General features: G+C 40.6%; 1 protein-coding gene across 4 annotated transcripts; it reads left to right on the top strand.

Annotated features, from left to right (window-relative positions):
• Positions 1-12748: 12748 nt before the first annotated feature.
• Positions 12749-20190, top strand: irx6a (iroquois homeobox 6a). 4 transcript variants are annotated; one of them, XM_088613923.1, is made up of 7 exons: positions 12749-13925; positions 15122-15385; positions 16035-16144; positions 16757-17064; positions 17599-18044; positions 18726-18831; positions 19623-20190. In XM_088613923.1, the coding sequence occupies exons 1-6, from the start codon at positions 13860-13862 to the stop codon at positions 18825-18827; spliced, it is 1296 nt and encodes a 431-aa protein (XP_088470049.1). In that variant the 5' UTR covers positions 12749-13859; the 3' UTR covers positions 18828-18831; positions 19623-20190. The 4 variants fall into 4 exon arrangements, with proteins under 4 accessions (XP_088470049.1, XP_088470048.1, XP_088470046.1 ...); XM_088613922.1 differs by having other exon boundaries at positions 18726-18840; XM_088613920.1 differs by having other exon boundaries at positions 12750-13925; positions 17599-18234.
• Positions 20191-21422: the final 1232 nt, after the last annotated feature.

Here is a 21422-nt window from a genome sequence, read left to right as displayed (position 1 = left end):
TTTTCTGCAGAAAAGGGTATCCACCTGCTCTGTACTCTACCTTTCTCAGTACCATAGTAGCTTTCTTGTCTTTTCTTTACAATGGAATTTTAATAGATATAACTGAACAATCAAATGCAATTAAAATTCATTTTAAAATTAAACACCAAAAGACAACAACAAACTATGTAGGACGGGAGCAACTTTTTGGGACAAAGGCTTGCACGTGTGTGGAACAAGCTGCCCAGCCATGTTGTTGAAGCCGAACACCCTGATTTCTAACAAGAAACAGCTGGATGAGATTTTATGTTCTTAACATGTTTGTTCAAAATGAGTACATAGTGTCCTGTACTTTGTGTCTAACACTTCATGGTACAAATCTGATCGACTATTTGATTTAAAAATTAACCAAAATGTAGTTTGGAATAGCATTTAGAAATACAAGTTTAATTACAGCATTTTTTTAACCTGAGGCTTGACTTCCCAGACAAATGCCTCCTGCTTATACTGTATCAATTCTAGTGCAAGAGCACTGCATCCACTTTCAAAGTTTTAATTAGCGGCCTGATTTAGTATGCCTGTGGTGCTGCTCCTTGTTAATGGCAAAGACAGTCCCCAGGAATGGTGCAGAATTAAAAACCTAATCCATGGTGTCAATTTCTAGCATACTTCAAAGGTCACCCCTCATTTTCCTTTTTTTTTTTAAATGGGACACAGAGAGAGAAATCGTCAAATGTTTCAGGCCTCTTTCTGAGTCCGCTCCCATTTTCCCCCATAAATGTGAATAAATACAGTGAAAGTCCACATCTACATAACGGATGCCCACAAATGATGTGGCTGTTTCTACTGCAGCCTTAATACCCATATAGGCAGAGTTATTCATGCTCATGTGATCCTTCCTGGCACAAGTTCCACTAGATGCACCTGTGCACTGCTAAGTGAGCAAACAGTCTGGCCCTAGACCCAGTAATTCAAGTGTCTTCAAATGTAAGCACTACCCATTACATAGCAGTACAGTACAGTACATAGCAAAGGTATCGAAAACATCAATAAACTCATATTCTTCCTAACACAGATGTTACATGAGCTGCATTTCCTAGTCTAAAACCTATAAGCGTCACAGCCTTCTTTCTCCTTTTTATAGCTCACAGTGACATTATACTGAACTATACAGAAGTGTCCCCTATCCATTTCTTTAATGTTTTTTTTTATTTACGTTCATTCAGTATGTTCCTGTTTCTGAAGCACTTCTGTATAACAGTGAGGGGCCTGCTGTACAAAAGGATTGTACATGCTTTACGACTCAAAAATGTGCTGAAAGATGAAACAATGGTGGGGGTGATGTACTAAATAAGAGCAGTGAGAGGAGCAATTTCCATTTTTCAATGTAAATTTCGCAGATTCGTCTTTGCATCTAATCCTTTGAGGAATAATTAATTCTGGGCATTCTTTTACAACCAACGCCGGTCCTGGATGATCCAGATATGAGTATCCAGCCCTGGTCCTTCTTATCCATTTAATCTTATAGTTTTTAAAGATCGGCAACACCTTCAAGCTATTGAAGAATCAAGCAAGTAATCTGTTCAATTAAGAGAATTCTGACCCTTGTGAGCTGGAGAGTACTTATATTTTCGTCCTAAATGATCTCACAATACTTGTTTTTAACAAATCACCCGTTTAATTAATCGCAAAGGAATTATTCTATGGCTTTAGAAATGGAGGAGTTAATGGTGACCAGCAAAACCTGCCAGATTGAGGCTCTGCATGACCAGGGCTGGTGAGCTCTGATCTAGAAGGTGAGCTGGAATCTCTCACCCAGAGAAGCTGCATCATCGTTGCGATGGTGAGACTCTGCACGTTTGCCTTCGAGGGGGACTGTTGCAGCAGTAGCTCCAAGTCAGCACTGTGTGCACCAGTTGTGTGCAATGCTTCTGTCAGATGAATGCACCAGCTCCTTGTCTCCATTAAAAGCAGGTTTGACTTCTTTGGCATTTCTGGTTTCCCCTGTGTACTGTGAGCAAACATGCTGCACACATGTGCTGTGCTGCCATCCTGCTCCTTCTGAGCATGTGTATAGAAACACGAAACACACCTATGCTGTGAACGAGCAGGTGGTGTGTGGTTTACATTTAATAATTACACACCCCTGAGTTCAGAATCCTGGGTTAACCAGCTGAGGGAATATGGATCACTCCTCAGGAGAAAATCAGAGCTGCGTTTTCCTGCCTTCCACTTCACTGCCAGTGCCAGGCTGTTGCCCCAGTGAGGCAGACTGGGACAGTGTTCCCTAACACTTGTGCTTCTGTTCGATTACACCTGGTGCTGCAGGAGTACCCCAGCGTGGTAGACAAACCACAAGTCACCTACCCCTATTTCGAAAGCTATTACATCGTGCACACACTGCGATTGAAATGTTGCAACAGATGCTTAAAATAGCATATTGCAGCTTAGTTTACTAACATTTTCTCATAGTACATAGAATGCAACGTTTATTTTACAAAGTGTTGCAACACAAACGCTGATTATGCTGTTTGTGCTGCGATTGGCCTTTCTTGCTACATCTGGCCCTGAGGCCTCTGTCAATTTGCTTTATGCTTTGTTGTTTTTCCTCTTTCAGATGAGCCTTTAAAAAAAAAGTCATTGCAGATTAACCGGGGGATCTAGTTCATGGAATATTTTAAAGGAATACATGCAACAGCACAAAGGATGCCATCAATCACTGCAAGATCTCAGTGCATGAGAGATCAATCTGTTCTAGTGCTGGCTGCACTAGCTGTAGTTGACCTCTTGCATATGACAAACATTTTAAAAAGTCAAACACAGTATCACCTTTCAAAGCAAAAATACAAAGACAATTATTTTGATTTGGCTATTTTAAAATAGCGCAAGAAGCCATGAAATTTTATACAAGCTAAAAAAGAAAGAACCAGATATTCACAGCGTCTCTTTCCTTAACATCAAAAATTAGCACTAACAATGATAAAAGCCGATACCCATTTTGAAATTTAATGATGTAATTGGCATTGTGAATGAGGGCATAGGTCACACTGCAGCAATGTTCGGAGCTCGTTTACAATAACCAGTAACTAGAGCAATCAAAGGTATATGATTTCACCTTTTATGCATTTAACAAGACCTTTGATGTTTCAGACTCCATAACATCTGCTTTCGAGTTCAGCATGCTAGACTGAACAATATTTTAGGCAGATCCAGACTCTATAAGGGGGAAAAAGGCATTGGTTCCCCACAGGTAAAGTCCACTTGGTTTAATGGACCTATTAAGTTAAGTATGAATCTCAGTAGTTTATAAAATGTTACCACAGTAAATATGCAGTCTTCCACAAATTTCCCATGCTCCTCCTCGGCATTTGCTTCAATTCATTATTATTTCCTGCCAATTGCATCATGTTTTTCCTGTCTGCCTTTTTCTTGGCTGTGCTTTTACTGTAACTTGCCTATGCTTTATTATACTTTGTTATTACTTTTATTACAATATACAGTACCACAGTATATGAGTGGTGAGCTGCAGCAGTGTGCAACTGAACCTAACATGGTATTGGTCTGAAAGTGTATTGCTGGCAATCTAACACTGTTTAAATCGTGATTAAAAAACTAAAAATCAGTTGTTTTATTTGTAAAGACTTCACTTCAGAGCTCACTAGAAGTCCATTCTTTTCCGGGAACATGACAGGCTTGCGAGACCTCTGGCTTCGGGCAAGCAGAGAAAAAGAGAACCAGCTACACATGGACATCTAATTCCTGAAAAGATGGTATGAAAAAACAAACACTAGATCTTTTCTGTTCAAAGCCATAACCACTCCTATTTCCTCCACAATTAGCTGGAAGTGATCTGGGCTGCTGCTTGAGGCAGTAATAAAAATATACTGTTTCGAATAAAAATGATTGACATACAAAACTCAGCTTTCGTTTAAGGAAAGTAAATGCGAAGCATGTGATTAGCTCATCCTGAGTGCCTGACTCCTTCTAAATCACAGCTAGGATCAGCCATTCTGTTATCAGGTAAAAATGATCTTGTCGTCCCGAATGGCTACAGATTTAGCCCATTAGTTTAGGACAAGCCCTGGAACGCAAAGGTTTCTACCAAAACGCGGTAATAAAATATCATTAACATACTGCAGCCTGACGTGACAGAGAGAAAGCTGTGGCTGGAGAGGAGGGAGAAGTGTTTGAAACAAAGTAAAAAGTCACAAAGGGTATATTGAAGCACATCTGGGCTGCATTTGCAGCCGGTCATCATAAGACCCTCAGTGTCTGTGCAGCAAATGAGTAACAGAGGCCGCAACAATCTAACTGTCATCAGCGTAAATGCTTCAACCGACAGAGTAGTGTAAGGCTCCAGGTCTCTTTGCGAATTTGCTTAAGTTGGTCTGTTCCGAATTATCCTCTGCCAGCTGAAATACCTAGAGATGAAAGCAGCCAGGTCAATTTACTTAAACCGTAGAATAACCACGGTTAAGCAATGATGAGTAGCAATTGAGTACTTTAATTTTTGGTTTTCAATTTGGAGTTTAAAAAATGGCAACATGTGCACGGTAATGTTAGATCAATCAGCACATTTTCCTTTCTCTCTTTCTGTAATTCGTTCCTAATTCCCGTCCCACAATGACGGTTTGCCCCCTGCTGTCACCGCGGCCTTTACAAGAAATGCTGGAGCGGAGCAGGGAGAAGACCCGTGCCCATTTCAAACATCGGACTGAATTCCTTCTTGACCCAGAGTAGGTTTTGCATGTTCCGAGAAAGCTGAGTTTTGCTGTAATGGAATACTTTTTAACTTAATATTGTGCTTTTCCTGGGCCCTTCCCCTCTTGAATTGCATCTAAATTGAAATCTAAAGGAAACGCAGCAATTTCACAAGAATTCACCACCGGCTTCCCAAAATTCACGGCGTCCCCGCACACTCGCACGCCTCCCTCCGGGGGAGTCATGTGCCGAGGATGGCCGCGTCTACTGCACGAGCACAAATTCGAGATGGGGAGAGGGGGCCGAAGAACCTCTGCTGTAATTTGCGCCCCACACCGCTGTCGGCTCGGTGAGGTCCGATCTCCATCCACTGGCTCCTGCCCCTTGCGAGAAATCCCTAAAAAAAACTCCTCACGAAGCTTTCAAAACAATTTATGCAAACAAACATCAAGTGGAGCTATTTGTATTGGCACCACTTTTCACTTAACCACCCTGAACAAGGAACAGATGGTCCTCGTTCTGGAAGCAGCTACAAAGAAAACAGTAGGCACAGGCCCATCAGAAGCACTTCTTCCAATTTAGCAGAGATTACAGGCTCTCCCCTGTTTATTTATTTAATTATGTACTTGTTTTATGTCACCAGAACACATCTCCCTACCCACTTTTGATTTAAGGATTCCAACTGAAGTAGCTTAAAGGACAAGAATCCTGGCTGAATGAGCATCCTGCTCTTAAAATAGACACTGTCCTTATTGTAAAAATCAGACATCTGCTATCTGTATAATATTTATAAAATAAAAGGGCACCAACGCACCATGGGGGAAAACTTCTCTTTTTTTTCACACCACTGAAGGAGGAAGAAATACCCCGGAGCTGGTTGGCTGTGGCCGAGGCCTGGGTGTGGCGTCAGAGTGCAGGGCCTTACAGATACAGCACAGCCCCACTGCGGCGGCCTTGGGGTATCTCGGAAGGGAGGCGACGCGCGGTCTTCACCCTTCTTTCTGGGGCAGTAGAGCAGCTGCTAGTCATTCTGCTGGACGGCCACCTCTCTGGAGGACTGCAGCAGAGAGAGCAGCTCCCCTCCTGGCCTCACAGGAAGTCTGCGCGGTCCACATGAGCACCACTGCCAACCCCCCCCCTGTGACATGACCCGCTATTTCTAATGGCCCTGCCAGCGTGTCACTCTGACAAGTTACAAATCCCTGCCACTCCCCATGAAGCACGGCTTCAGATGACTCCTGCCAAGAAACATTCCTCTCCAGGTTTAGAGCAAAGCATATCTGATTACGCTCAAAAGCCCTTCACCTCGCACAACCAGAAGCAAGAAAACCCATATTGAACACTCCCCCAGCACCTCATACATAATCCTTTTTCTTAGTTTAAAGGGTCTTATTTCCCTTCCAAAGTAAGGTCATTTGTCATTTACCTTCTAATTTTAACCCTTCTGTTTTCTTTCCTTTCACTGATTATCCAGGTGAATGAAATTCTCTGCCACTGGAGTGCTGTGACATTTTCCTAAACTGTGGATGATGGGAGTAGAGGGTTATATCCTCTGTGATAACACAATTATACATGAATTCACAATGTAATGATGTTATTGATAACTATTATTACAGCATTTGGTTTCACTTCATACTTACTGATCTACAGTACATAATTGCCACGGAACATCCACAGGTACTTTGCATTATGTTTAAAAATGAGTAATAATAAAAGAATCTAAAAAAGATATTTGCACATCGCTTCAGTGGAAAACAACAAGTAAGCAAAGCATATCCATTTTTTTTAAAAAGGGCAAATTATACACGATATATTCTGGATATAAATCATCAATTTGAGGGACAGCTTGTCACAGCTGAAGACCCAGCATGAAGTCTCAAAGGCCTTTATTTCACAGAAAAACGTATGAATTTAACGATATCTGCAGTTATTCTGGTACAGTATATATGTTTACACTAAAACTACCACTCCAATTCAGGCACACCTCGAAACTATCACAAGATTTAATACTGGTTTCAAACTGATTGCAACAGCACGTGACAGCGAATGTGCTTCCCTGTGTCAGTGGGTGAGGGCTGTCCTCCATTGCGAAGCCAGCAGGACACACAGCGGTATCACATGAGTCCACTCTACACACTCGCTGGACACAAACAGAAAAGCACAGATCCTGCAAGTTCCCGCAAGCTGGAGTCATACGCCAGGAAACTCAGTTTTCTCTCTCTGTACAGAGGACAATAGGCGATTCAATCATTAAACAAGACCGTTTTTCTTAGGAAAACCGACTGCACCGCCTGCAATCTTGTGAAACAAATTCGTTATCACTGCACATTTCCTGCTGAAAATAAAGGAAGGGCCACTATTCAATATAGATGTCCACCTCATCAGATGAGTGACTGAGACTCGTCCGTCCAAACAAACTGGGGGTGACTGTACACAGCAGGGATTTGGACGACTTTGACAGCTGCCTACAGTTCCTCCTGCTCCAACACCAGTTTGGAAAATAACTTGATCTCTCTCTCATGTTTTTGTTTTGTTTCAGGATCCTAGCATTCATTTCCAAAAATTCTATTTATTTTCCTCTCTCCTCTACATTTATTTTCCATCTTTGGTAAGCTCATCAAGGTGAACAGCGTTCCAGTAATTTGCAATTAATTTTAAAAGTATTTTTAAAAAGTATTTGCAAAATTCACATACAAAACAAAGGGGAAATACAATATAAAACATATCTTACCAATGGAAGGATAGGAGGTGGTGGGAAAATGTGAGAAGAGGAAAAGGAAAAAAAAGCAACATAATCTCCTATATCATTATCAACAACATTATTTGTTTAATTATATTATATGCTTATATTCCTTATTTTTTCCCTGCTCCACATCCCAGACCTCCCAGACAGGTGGCTCCTTGGCCAGAGAAACAGTCAACAACACACTTAGAGGAATTTGGCTTTGTCTCTGGAAGTCCAGGGAAAACAAGATTGGAAAGAAATGGAATTTGTTTCAGTGAAATAAAACTGCCAGGCTGGCAGCAGTGGTAAATTACAGGTTCTTCCAGGAAACAATGAAAATGACCATTTCTTTATCAATATAAAAAATATCCCAAATCAGAAATAACATCAATAACAGTAATAGGCTTAGTTTTATACTCATATGAATATAACAGCTTTTGCAGGTTTTGTCTTTTCATTGATCTGCTCCTATTCACAGGCTAACAGAAGTCTGTATTAAATTTAATTTGGCAGTAGCAAGGCAGTGCTCATAAGACGTATTAGTATTGGGGAATATTAGGGAAGTTTTCATTAAAATATTTATTACTTTCACTGAATTTCTGAAATTTTAACAGAGAGATAAATCCTTGCTAGTAGGACACCTTCTTGAAAGCAACCCCTGCAATAATCCAGGATCACTCACAGGAATATATCAATCCACACTAATGAGATTGTTCACTTCAACATTTCAGCACATTTTTTTCCCTCTTTCTTACTCCCTTTCTGTCGGTCTTTATTATTATTTCATAAAAGCCCTGATCTATTTTATGAAAAACCAGGAAACCTTTGTGAAATTCATTACATCAGCATGAAAAATGTATTATATAAGTAAATTGTGCCCAGCACTTCTTTCATGCAAATGGCCTTTAAGCAAAGCAGGAAACTGTGTTTATTTAACCTTTCAGGAGCCCTGTTTTCAGTCATCATGGTCTAAATAGCAGTGAGACAGTAGCACAGGCACACAGCCTACCACAGCAGGAACAGGCACGCAGGACCAGTTCTCCCCTTTAAATGAACCATTAGATTGCACAACTGGTAAAAGCCTAACTTGATCAGACTATTGTGGCTGTATAAATGTGGTTGAGGTCTCATTACCAGATCACATAATAATCCACACTCTTTCTCATCCAGGTGCTCCATTTGTTCAAGCACATTTTTAAACAAGAGAGTATTTATCTCTCTTGAATTTAAAGACTCTTAAACATGCCATCCTTCCCAGCCTTGTACAGTACCTGCACAACCTCATGAGACACTTGTCTCACACATCTTGTCTGATTTATCTTAGAGATTTTTTTTTTCATTTTAACAGCAGATTTTGTGAAAAAAGCCAGGACAAATTATTTTGTTAAACTGTAATGAAAAAAACTGCAATTACAATGTAATTAACCCTCTAAACCATGAAATATCACAAAGATAATTCCTCTGCAAAAAAGGAAACCAATATGACTACACCTTTCATGAGAGCACTGCAGAGTCTTTTGGTGACCCTTTATTGTTGTAATAAAACTGTAATGCATAATAAGTACATTTTAATTTATTTTTTACTGTTGGGAATAGTCTTTCCACTAAAATGCTATAGCACTTAATTTGTGTATGAGTTGCACAACAAATAGAATTGACATGTTCATCACAGCCATGGGTACCTGAGTCTCATGATTGAGATTAGGACGACTTCAATGACAATATGTACTGTTTGTAAAGTACAAGGAGCAGGTTCAGGACCAGAATGGAGACTGGGGCAGTTGTGTAGAGACGGTTGTGAACTGGAAACTCCAGTGCTGGAGAGATTATCCCCTGATATCAACTCCCCATCCAAATCAGGATGATGATTCAATTTTAATATTCCTTTTTTTTTTTTTGCATTTACTAATCGTTTCAAAAGATCACAGCTTAGTTTCTGGGGTGTTAAATTAAACAAACAACTTGTTTTTAATAACCATTCATAATGTAGGTGGTACCAGGCATGGGAACACTACCTCCAGCCCTATTCCTTTACCAAGGTTTCTCACAAAGGGCTTTAAAGCTGCAAATCTGGTGCTTTTTCATGCTTCGGTGTCTTGTACATCCTTGCCTTGCCATTTACAGCTGGGCAGGCACTTTGACACATTATTATGTAAAGAAGGAATTCTGGGGCGAGACAGAAGAAAACAACAGAAGATTCTATACATTGCAGAAACCAGAAATCAGGTATCAGAAAATGATTTTCTTCCAAATTGAGTCTGCTGTGGGTGGACTATGGGCCTTTCAAAGCTGCACATTGGTTATTAACACCTTTTAACTAACCACAAAATGCCAGAAGTGGTACAAGGGTGCCCGGCCTCACTGCCGGTCTTTAAAACATTCGGGATGCCCCGACAGCCTGCAGATTGTACAGGGCTGCAGTGGTTAAACGTCATGGACTTTAACCAGCTGAGACAAAACTGTGTGCAGTTCTCATGAAGATTGAATAAATACAGGCAATGCTTCAAAATTGTTACTTTTAGACTAAGTGATGCCTCTGGAATTAAAAAGTTCCCTAAGCCTATGTGTTTATTAATCATAAAGTACATTTTCAAATGACAGAAATGACTTCCATATGTTTTCTGACATATTTCGGTGACATTTTATAGACTAGGCATCTTGCATGCAATGTCATGAGGTTAGTTTTAGCAATCCTCCTCTCTAGATGCGGTTTTTGTATGTCAGCTATATTCCACATACAGTCTTGCCATTTAAAGAGACGTGCTGAGGGGATGGCATTGTGCTCTGTCAAATGTTTGGAAAAAATGCAGATATAGTAAACGTTTATTCATGTTACAGGCACAGAATTACTGTTTTAACGATTAGTGATTCATGGTGCAAAGAAGGAAAATATAAAACAATTAGTTATAATGTTATTTCAGCATACTTTTTTAAATTTGTGAACTGAAGGAATGAAACAGAATTCGTATTTTGTATTATGAATATTTATAATCAACATTTTTTGAAGTATAAGCAAACTTCAAAGCTAGACAATGGTTGTGAAAATTCCTTGTAATTACAATGCTTTTTGCAAGTACGGGATAGCACATTGAATTTGTAAGATACCTGTATATCACACTGAATTTCAACATTAGGACGCTGGATAAAGGTCCCTGATGATTAGTAATTAAACAGCAATTAAACCTTTAATTATAACCACAAGTTAATCAAATATTTTATTTTTAATATATATTTGTTATAAAATTCCGTCTCATCTCCACACAGAAGTACTTTACCAATAGTGACAAACTGCATCCTAACAGGTGAAAAGACAGTACGCGGAGAACTGTGTAAAACGCAAATAGCAGGAAAACGGCAGGTTAATTTTTCGGATGACACCTACAAATAGGTCAGTTAGGTTTGTCAAAACAATTAGCGTTAATTTGAGATTTATTCCGTTAGATCTTCAAGACTGTTGTATATAAATAATGCATTCAGTCAGCCCAGATGAACCTGCGCAATCATGCAATCACTTGACATTTTAACAGTACACACTCCGTACATTTAGTCTATATACTGCACAAGGAACGCGGAAGACTTCTGCTTGGATAAAGTGTGCATTTCGGTGCTTTAACTCACTTTAACCACGCTGGTGTGTTTTTTTAAGAATTGTTTTAAACGTTTTAAATAAAAAAAATAAAAAGCTTTTATTAGGATTTAAAATAGGTGTTAATGTGTATTGACTCTCCGATTTGCGGTAGTTCAGCGTAATCTAAACCTCTATTTATTAGTTCTTTCCACAACAATTAGAGTGCAGTGCCAGGCCCCGGAAGCTATACAGTGGCTTTAGAAATGGTCTGAACAGTTTACAATCGAGTGTGGTACCATTACCTGTTACAGGCTGTTTCGGTGTCCCTTATCTCGTGCGTGCGAGAGGCCAGAAAACGGCTCCTGTAATTTAATCTTACTCTACCGAAACTGCGGTACACTTATCCAACTTTTCCCTCTTGTTTGCACAAGAGATCAGTTTGAAAACGGTCTGATTTTACTCTCAGTTTAGTGCAGGCCGTATTTGTAAATGTAAAGCAATGATTACAATTGATCTATCCCATTGATTCTTCCTTCAACCCTTTTCTATGGAAATGAAGTACCGGTTCATTTTTTTTCTTCGTGTCGGAATTTTGCTCCTGCACACGAAAACTATCATTTCATGTGGCTTTTTTTTTTTACTTTCTACCACGTCCTGTACTTGTTATACTATGGGCAGTTATCTACTTAGCTATGAGCCCTCGATCTCTGTCGGAACCCGTCCACACGCAACGGGATTAAACCGCTGTTTGGAGAGCTGCGGCCATTATTTCACATCACTATTAAGTTTTAGTGAGTGACAAGACGTTTACACTACAGGAATCTAATCTTGCTTTTCCATCTAAACATGGGATTTCTCCTTTACTCGCAGCTCTCTGGCGCCACTCTAAGAGAAATCCTACAACCGCAGACGAGTCTCTAAGGATTTATCAGGCTTTTCATCAAGGGCTGAGGAGTGAAATATTCCCCGAGTTTGATCCGCCTGTAAACCGACGCTAGTGCTAAATTAACTGATTCCAAAAGCGTGGTGTCGCCAAAATAGCTAACGCCCTGGGGTTACCGACATTATTATTATTATTATTATTATTATTATTATTATTATTATTATTATTATTAATAATAATAATAATATGTTGATATTGTGGTGTGACTATACATTTGTAAAGTTTATTACTACAATTATATTTAGTTATGTACGGTATTTCTGTAAATTGTAGAGCAAAGTGTTAATCATTTCGAACTAATTCTGTGTACTAAATAATATTCTATTTATATCCGCGGTGATTAAGTAATGTGCACGGTAATTTCATCTGGTTTATGTAAGAACTAATAAGAAGACAATTATAAGCTCCCCTCCTTATCCTGCGCACTGAATGAAGGTAAAAGACGTTTTGTACTGTCTCCTTATTTAAAATTCTCTTAATTGAAACTTAATTCCCATTGCCTGCTTCTCCTGGCGCATAATTAGACCACAGCATTCGGCTTAAAGCGATATTTTTTTTTCCCTGGCGTTTCTTCTCAAAGGCAAATCTGCCGTGTGTAACTCGTTGGTTAAACAAGGGCACATCCATTTGTTAATTGATGCAATTACGCATAACTCGTAATGGCCACGTTGGTCTCGAGGCAGCCATCAATCACTCTTCTATCGACCTGCCAAACCATTTACATTCATTCCTGTTGGGACCGTTTCTAGCTCTAATAGAGAAAAATGGGTACATCATCGTCATTAATTAGGGGCGGGACCTTTGGCCAGAGAACGGACGCTACCAGAAAAAAAAACAGGAGGAGAAATTGGAAGGTTCGCTCAACACCCCAGAGGGACTTCGACAGTGTTAAATAAAACTTATTTATTGCTTTCATGAGGATGTCCCGAGTCTTCGGCGAAAATTAAGCGCGCTGTTTCTCCTAGGCTACTCTTAGCTGCCTCCACACGGGCTCCGCGCCGATTCATTTGAACAGCACCGCAGTCTCCACACTTTCATCTGTACTTGATGCGCCCGGATATCTTCATAAGAAACCCCCTCTCCCCGCCGTCTTGAAAAACAACAGATCGATCCCGCTGGCGTTAAAGTACGCGTCGAGGAAAGTTTGTGTGCCTGCGCATGTATGTACATTGATTGTTCACCTGCGTCATTCCCACTGAACAATAAAGCCAGAAAACGCGCAGCTGCTTTCATATAATGACCTAAAAAATTAAAAGGATTAAAGGACAGGTTTAAATGGGTTGAGGGTGTACATCTCTATTTTCCCGCACACGAGAATAAACGCATACAGGCTGACCAGTTTGGCTGTGTCCGTGTGCTAACTTAATTTACTTAATTCAGTACAAAGCACACCTCAGCTATAATTACTTCAGGGTGGAAAGAGACCGTCAAAACCCTTTTACAGATCCTGTCTTTTGTGCTGCAATGTACCACAGCACAACCGGACACGGGCGTGCAGAGCACACCTAAGGAAAGGCGATGTTAGATATGATTGGCAAAGACATTATTCTATCCTTGCTATCCTGCCGTTCCGGGATTACTGTGACGTCACATTGATACCCTTGCATGGATGAATGCTAAAGAACTATAGAGGCACAAATAATAGCACGAGAAGAGCCCATATCTTGCAAGACTTACGTTATCGTTTTAACCCTCTTCAGCTAAAGCACAATATCAGTATTTTTTGTTACCGTTTTCTTTTTTTTTTTAAATTCTACCTTTTATTATTTCCTTCGGTGGATCAAAACCTCCTTACTGCAGTGAACTGTATACTACATGTCATGCTAAGTCTTCTAAGTGCAATGATGTATTATTGAGCAAAAGGCCGTAGGTGGAAATGTGTGTAAGAAGGTGCTTTTGAAGTAGATTTGGTTACAATCGATCGGGGGAAAATAATATTGCCGATGGTCACGAAAGAAGCAGCTATGTCTTTCTCTCAATTCGGATATCCTTATAACGCAACTTCTCAGGTAAGAGAGTCATCAACATTTATCTTCCATTACCTTGACATCTTTTTCACTGTGTTTTTAAGAACCAGTTCAAGAAATACAAATCATGTTATTGCTATTAATATAGAGTTGTAGCATAGTAATCTAGTAATCATTTCAAGTCCACTCCAGCCAGTGTGGTTCAGCTGCAGGTTTCACTTATATAGCTTTAAAAGCTCGGCATCAGATTTCAGTGAAATATGTTCAATACATATTTAAACTATTTTTGTTTTGAGAGTGGGACATCTGTGCAACGTGCGCTATGTTCTGTTTATTGCTGCTATATACAATATATTTTCTTATTTAATGATCTCTCATTGCTTGTATTATTAATAGTCTTATTTTAATATTATGGCTTCTGATATAAGAACGATTTGTTTGGCTAAAGATGTACAACAGAGATGTAAGTGACCACCAGTCTTTCGAAGTTCTTGTTGGTCTTCTTTATATTCGCTCGACTTTTTCCAGTAAAATAAAATAAAAGATAATGCCACAAAGCTTCCATATCAGTTTTCCAGAGATAGGTTTCGAGCCGTGTACACTAAAATAGTTTTAAGTACGGAGCAGATAGTGTTTTGAGAAACTATGTTAAAGACATGCATGTTGAAGTTTCTCACAGTTGATGTTGAAACGAGGTCCAAGCAGGAACGAAAATACTGTATGACTGTCACAATAACAACACCCCGAGATTAATTTGAACAGGAAAACGGTAGAAAAGAAGAGACTTACTTTTTTCCCGAGTTTAAGTCTCGGAATAACTTGCCCGAGTTTAAACGTTACACTTGTTAAATCTCAGACTGGTTTCATTCAACAAGATCGCATTCGCTGGGTCGTTTATTTCCAATATTCTTTGACTTCAGTTTCGCCAAAAGTCATGTTGGCTTAGTATATTCTGTTATTTCCAAACTACCGTTACACTTTTACACGCACAGAGCTCATAACCAGGCCATGTTCAAATACATCCCAGCTCACATATTCATACAGTTCTCTGATACACTTAAAGTAGCCTGTGTATGCATTTGTATTTCATGCCCCTTCCTTTTCATGCAATGTAAGTCAAGTACAAATCTAAATACACTGTATTTGATAGATATATATATATGTGCACAGTTCTGTGCAAGACTGTTATACAAGCCTATATCTGAATGACAGTTCTGTCCACACTTCTCTCCTCGCAGTTTTTCGTGTCAGCAAACTCCAGTACGACTTGCTGCGATTCAGTTTCCAGGTCGGTATCGGAAGGGTCCACCAGCTCAGCGCAAGCTGCGGCGGCTCTCTGCTGTCCGTCTTACGAGAACCGGCTGCTGGCGAGCACACGGACCGAGCTCAACGCGGCTCTCGGTGTGTACGGTTCCCCTTACGCCGCGGCGGCTGCCGCCAGCCAGAACTACGCCAACTACTTCTCCTACAGCCCGGACCCCGCTGCTCTGTACAGCACGCTGGTACGCTCCGCACCGTCTCATAAAGCCAGCGCTCAGCGATTTCGATCGATCACTTCAAGCCAGATGTTTATTGATCCTCATTGTTTTTCCGCGAGTCTGTTCTTCACATGAGCTACAACACAACTAGGCATGCATGATGTCTGGAGCGCTGTCTTCTCGTTTTCTACCCTTTTTTGGTGGAAAATTCCAGAGTACTTCAGTTTACCGGCAACCCAAAAGGCACAAAAGCTAATTGTACAAATTTATTATGTCCTTCAGACTTCCCTAAGACTGCTGTTCTTAAGGGTAACAACTTATATGGTGTGAAACAACTCTCGCAGAGTTAATGCTGAATAACTACAGAAGCCTATTGTATTTTACATATCTAAAGGTCAGTGACATAATAAACTAAAACGGTTAAATAGACTCCAGATGTATTCTGAAATAACACAAACGTATGTTCAATACCACGTTATATATAAGAAAAATATATTTATTCCCCATAAGTAATATATTGAAAAGATACATACAGTTAAAGTCATAAGATTAACGGTATGCATATAGGAACACCCGGCTCGTGAAAGACGAGTCGTTGTGCTTTGTATATCTGGACAAGTTTTTCGCTCGTCACGCCTGGGTATATTCTGACTGGTGTCATTCTTGTTTCCAGAACCCTCAGTACGACATCAAGGAAGGAGCTGGAAGTTTGCACTCCGGGATCTCGCAGTCTGCCGCCTATTACCCCTACGAGCACTCCCTGGGACAGTACCAGTACGACAGGTACGGCCGTCTCACAACACAGGCGACCGCACCGGCTGCTGTCCAGCTGCTTTTTCCGCCCGCACCCCACTACAATACTTCTCCTTAATTGTGTCAGGAGGATTTACATTTTGAAATGGAAATAAAACAGTCTCGTTTATTAATTTCATTCAGCGCTGTTCTTTAACCTGAAACTCTAAACAATCACCCTCTATGGTGTATTCATCGATTCACATGGGGCGATATTAATATGCATGCACTGTATATTTATTTACTGGTATTGTCCTACTACAAAAATCCCATCTCAAATGACGTGACGTGTTGTTAAAGATGGATTTTGTGCAGACACAGAACTCCAGTAAGCCCAGATTCGTGCAATGTTGATTAATGCCCAAACAATGACTTTTTCAAAGTACTCAACGTTAGAGGAGTCCTCACAGATTTAACAGACTCGTTCAGTTTAGGTATTTCGGATGAAGCACTTTATTTATTTATTTTAAATCGCACACTTGGTTCCTCGAAGGAAGAAGAAAAAAAATTGTGTTATTATTCCATAAGGAAAAAAAAACATGCGAGTATTTTATGGGAATGTTTTTCTGTATGACAATTAATATTCCTTGCCTTTATGCCCAGGTACGGGCCTGTGGATTTCAATGGCACAGCCAGGCGAAAAAATGCCACCAGGGAAACCACCAGTACCCTCAAAACCTGGCTGTACGAGCACAGGAAAAACCCGTACCCCACCAAGGGGGAGAAAATCATGCTGGCCATCATCACCAAAATGACCCTCACGCAAGTGTCCACCTGGTTCGCCAACGCCAGGAGACGGCTAAAGAAGGAGAACAAGATGACCTGGTCTCCCAAAAACAAAGCAGGAGATGAACGAAAAGAGGAACTTGAGAAACAGGACCATGAAAATGACCTGGACTCTGTCAACAAAGGTATCGGTTCACTTCGCTATGGGTCTCTGCATCTGTGACACCGAGAGTGATGCGCAGATTAAGAATAACACACTAGCAACACCAAACATCAAAAAACCTCAGTAATTGCATTTTAGCGGATTTTTTCTATTTTAAAAAATTATACTTTACCCTGTCACCCCACATTATTTCACACTCAACCCACACGGAGAAGAAGAAAACCTTTCTGAGAAGGGAAGCTGGGAGCTGTAACTAAAACTTGTCAATGAATAGAAAGGTCTGATTTTTTTAAGGTGTGGTATTTTACAGACTCCAAATGCAAGACTCTTATGAGTGGTAGTAGCATGGGGCTAAAGAAAACACTATGAAGCTTTCACGGCAACACAGTGGGATGGGGAACTCAGGATAGACTCTGCAATACCAAATACTGTATCCAAGGAATAACCAGGTGCCCCGAGGGGGGTGGGGGGCTGTGAAAATGACAGTATTGGCGCGTGTACTGGAAAGGTGTGCCGTCCGTCGTCTCTCTTGTAATTCCTGCTCTTTCAAACGCAGATGCCAAGGAGTGTAAAGAGGAGAAGGATCTGAGGCTGAGTGACCTCGAGGACATGGACGACGAGGACTGTGACAAGCTGGACAGCGACTGCGAGAAGGCGTCAAGGGGCGAGCCAGGTCTCCGGAGAGCCCTGGCCGCCGAGCCTCCAAAAAGAGACTGCAGCCTGGCCCTGGCCATCCCCAATAACCTTCACGCATTTCCGTGCAATAACAAGAGCCTCGGAGCTGTGGCGTCAGACTTCTTGGAAAGTCCTGTGACTAAACCAGCGGGGGTCGTCCCCACCACTGGTGTAGCCCTGTCGCATTTTGAAGCATCGGAGAAGCCCAGAATCTGGTCTCTGGCCCGCACGGCGGCCACCAGTGTCATACTGGGTCCCACCCACAGCAGTAGCGAGGCCAGGACTGGTGGCATGGACTGCCAGCTGCAAACCGGAAGACTTTCCATGGTGAGTGGGGGTCAGTACAGAGAACTGCGGTGCCTTCAGGACCTGCCGAATTCTGAAACGTCGTTTCCAGATGCACCTCACTCCCACAGCAAGATGTACAGAACTCCAGGGCTTAATTATAAGCCCCTGCAGCTCCACTGCTCCTCATACCCAGTGCTACCCGAAACCTGCCAGTACTCGTCTCTCGAAGGTACCCGAGCCTTGCTAGGCGTTCTTAATACACGTAGCACACAGGAGGAAACATGCTGCCTTTGCAGTTGCACTGTTGCTGTGCATATACTGTGCATTTCCACTCAATCTAGTCTTTTTTCTTTGCTCATTAATTGCAATTACAATTTGGGGATTAAAGCCATGTTCATTATACATATAGGAACAAGTTAAACTTCATAGACCTGCATGAAATGAGTTCGATTTTGTATGCAATTTGTAGACCATAATGGGGGAGAGTGCTACCACACAAAATAGCGTGCAGCAAAAAAAACATTTCCACAGTCCAAACAGACACACATACCCAGATGCAAAAAGAGAGATGGGGAATCTCCAGTTAAGTCTCCTTCCCTACAGAAACAACAGAGTAGTGATTCTGTGTATGCTTGACGTGTCTGTAAGTGAACAGCTGTGTGCTTAATTGTTTGTTTGCATTGTCTTGTGTTATTTAACACAGTCAATCTCTTCATCCAGGCTTTGGAAGAAGCGCAAAATCGGAGCCAGACTCCACAGACCTCAGAGACGCGTGCTCAGTGCAGCAGGACGACAAAGTCACTGCGTTCAGGCCTGTGCTGAAGAGGTGAGGAAGGTGAGAGCTGCTGTCCTAATCGCTGCGTTCGCCAGACACCACCCCCATGTGAGAAGTGCAAAGATATGGAGTCTGATTAAGACTATGTGAGCATTCAACGTCTGAGCATTGTCTCGGACTGGTGCCTGGATTTGCAAACACACACACAGAAAGATCATGTATGAATCAATTAGGTCAGATAGGGCAGATATAAATCAATTCAACAGGGTTTAATGAAGCTTCTTTCTGAGCTCTGCTTGGTTGTCAATGTACCCCAGTCTTTTAGACCTGTGCAGAATAAAGATAGATCCTTAGTCTTTGTTAGAATTAAGCCAAACTCAAGAATCACTTTAAAACAATCCTGTTTGGGGCTATTTGTTTAAAGTTATTATCGCTTCTCCGTTTCGTCTACTGATAATTAGATACAAATGTATTTTGTACATTGCAAAGAAATAACCCCCGGCCATTCTTGGAGGTTTGTTTAGCTGCAGTATCAACTGGGGATTGCCAATTAATATTTTTTTGACCATAAGACGTTTTTTTTTTGTTAAGTTTCAAACTGCCTGCTAACAAAAAAAGTGCGAAGTATTTTTATTTAATACCATGGTTAATGGCCATGTGAAGATATTAAGTTATTCAAGCCGTTCACAGGCTAAGCGCTTTGTGCGCCGGCATTAATTCTGTTATGTATTTTGTAAGACTGTGACTTAAGATTTGTATCTTTTCAACTCTTTTATCTTTGCGAATGTGCTCAACAGTCACAGTTAAAAAGCTTAATAATATGTATTCTTCTATTTTATTAGGTTGACAGAGGTGTAGCCGATAACCGCTGGGAAAATCGTGTAACTTCAATAATGCACTAAGAATCTGCGACAGAGAAACTAAGCTCCGAGCTGTCAGCTGTGACTTCTGCGACTTTTTTAGTCACCACAGAGACTCTAGAAACTGTGAATGCAGCCATAGAATTTTTGCACAATATTGTTTATGCTGAGGGCGTCTGTATGCAAGTCTTAATAAGAATGCAACGGTTTCGGAACTAGAACTAGTTTCTTATTTATGCACTGGGCAATCGTAGCGTAGAATTATAATTTATTTATTCTTTCGTAATTCATGTGTCTCCTCAATGACATCATCTGATTATGTTGCAAACGTGTTATATGTATTGCTAGATGTCATATTTTTATGTTCAATTAAAAAAAATGCTTAGCGTTTTTATAGGTCGTTGCGTCCAGAGAGGAATCTTCCGGAAAACATTGCGTGTCGTTACTGTAAAAATACAAAATACACCGTGACTTTTCTCCGAGAGTTTGTGAGATTTTTCTGTCATGTATAAAATATTTTATAAGAATGCAATTAAAAAATGTTTCTGAGTCCCGATTTCCAGTTTGATATACATTCAAACGGCGAATTAAAATGTTGCTAGTTCAGCTCTTGATCAAAGTTTATCTTTTTGACTCGATTCATAAAAATGGAGCATTGTTAGTAGGTCATAATTCAGTCAAGGGCATTAATGAACTTTACAAGACAAGGAAGAAAGAGGACAGCGTCTCTCCATTGTCTTTATTTAATTAGAAATGGCATCAGACACTTTCCTACTGTTCAGACTAAAAACGAGGCAGGAATACGGAATGAATGCATCTTTGTTCCCTGTGTCGAGGAGCCGTTGCAATAATTCAATAATTGTGGTAACTAAGAGGTCACTTATAGATCACACCGATAAGGACCATTCTCGTGGTTCATCTGGGTCAACAACCGCTTTAACTATTTTGTGGTCTCTGCAGTCTTACCCAGTAACTGCCATTATAAAACTGCTGTAAAATAAACCCACATTAGTATGCCATTGTATGTTCGTGTATTTGAGGCTGTACGCGTAGTCATCGGAGTTTCACTTGTGGAGGACAAATGAGAGGAAATGGAACGTTATATATATAACATTAAAAGCATGCTGTAACCGCACACTAAATGTTTTTGTTTTATGTATGGATAAAGTATGAGGCGCGGAGAGGGGGTTGTTTTCAAATCTCTTCCATTTTTCTAGATTTTAATTAAAAAACACCTATGCACAGATTTTGAGAAACAACGATGCTGCTACGCTGATCATATATATCAATTTTATTGTCTTGCTAAAGACAATACGGAATAGATGATCCTGAACTGCAAAGTCTTCCCGTCTAGTAGTTTCTAGTAGTAGTTAAGCTCACGTTATAGAGGCCTGATGCAGGTTAATTAATATCAACCGTACATTAGTGCACTGAACTATTAACAAAAATTGTGTTCTCAAGTACCATCTGACTGTAACAGACCTGTTATGGAAATACGTTAGAAGTCTACAACAGGACATTAGCTGAAAAGTTAAATTTTACAAACACAGGGAAGCAAAAGAGGAAAAAAGTAAAATAAAGACATTCGTTTTACTCTAGCAATTAATTTCACGTGAAGCCCAAACTAATAGCGGCACAGCATCTGAACTCTCTTGGAAACCTCTGAGATGCCTTAGGGCGGTGTTTGCTCAAAGTATACGAGGGGCTTACTCAAAATCGTGCCCTCCTTAATTGTTCTGAACACCCAGAAGTCCCAGCTCTCGCGCCTCAATTTTAACACCA

This window comes from Lepisosteus platostomus, chromosome 20 (assembly GCF_059453375.1).
Source record: "Lepisosteus platostomus isolate fLepPlt1 chromosome 20, fLepPlt1.hap1, whole genome shotgun sequence".
Taxonomy (NCBI): Eukaryota; Metazoa; Chordata; class Actinopteri; order Semionotiformes; family Lepisosteidae; genus Lepisosteus; species Lepisosteus platostomus.
Note: the sequence above shows the minus strand (reverse complement) of the source record. Positions and strands in the feature narration are given on the sequence as shown.

Bases quoted from the DNA above. Each gene is read 5' to 3' on its own strand.
- irx6a (XM_088613920.1), top strand. From the start codon at position 13,860: ATGGTCACGAAAGAAGCAGCTATGTCTTTCTCTCAATTCGGATATCCT. The intron at 16,145-16,756 runs GTACGGCCGTCT...CTTTATGCCCAG, and splicing joins GGACAGTACCAGTACGACAG to GTACGGGCCTGTGGATTTCA. The intron at 17,065-17,598 runs GTATCGGTTCAC...TTTCAAACGCAG, and splicing joins CCTGGACTCTGTCAACAAAG to ATGCCAAGGAGTGTAAAGAG.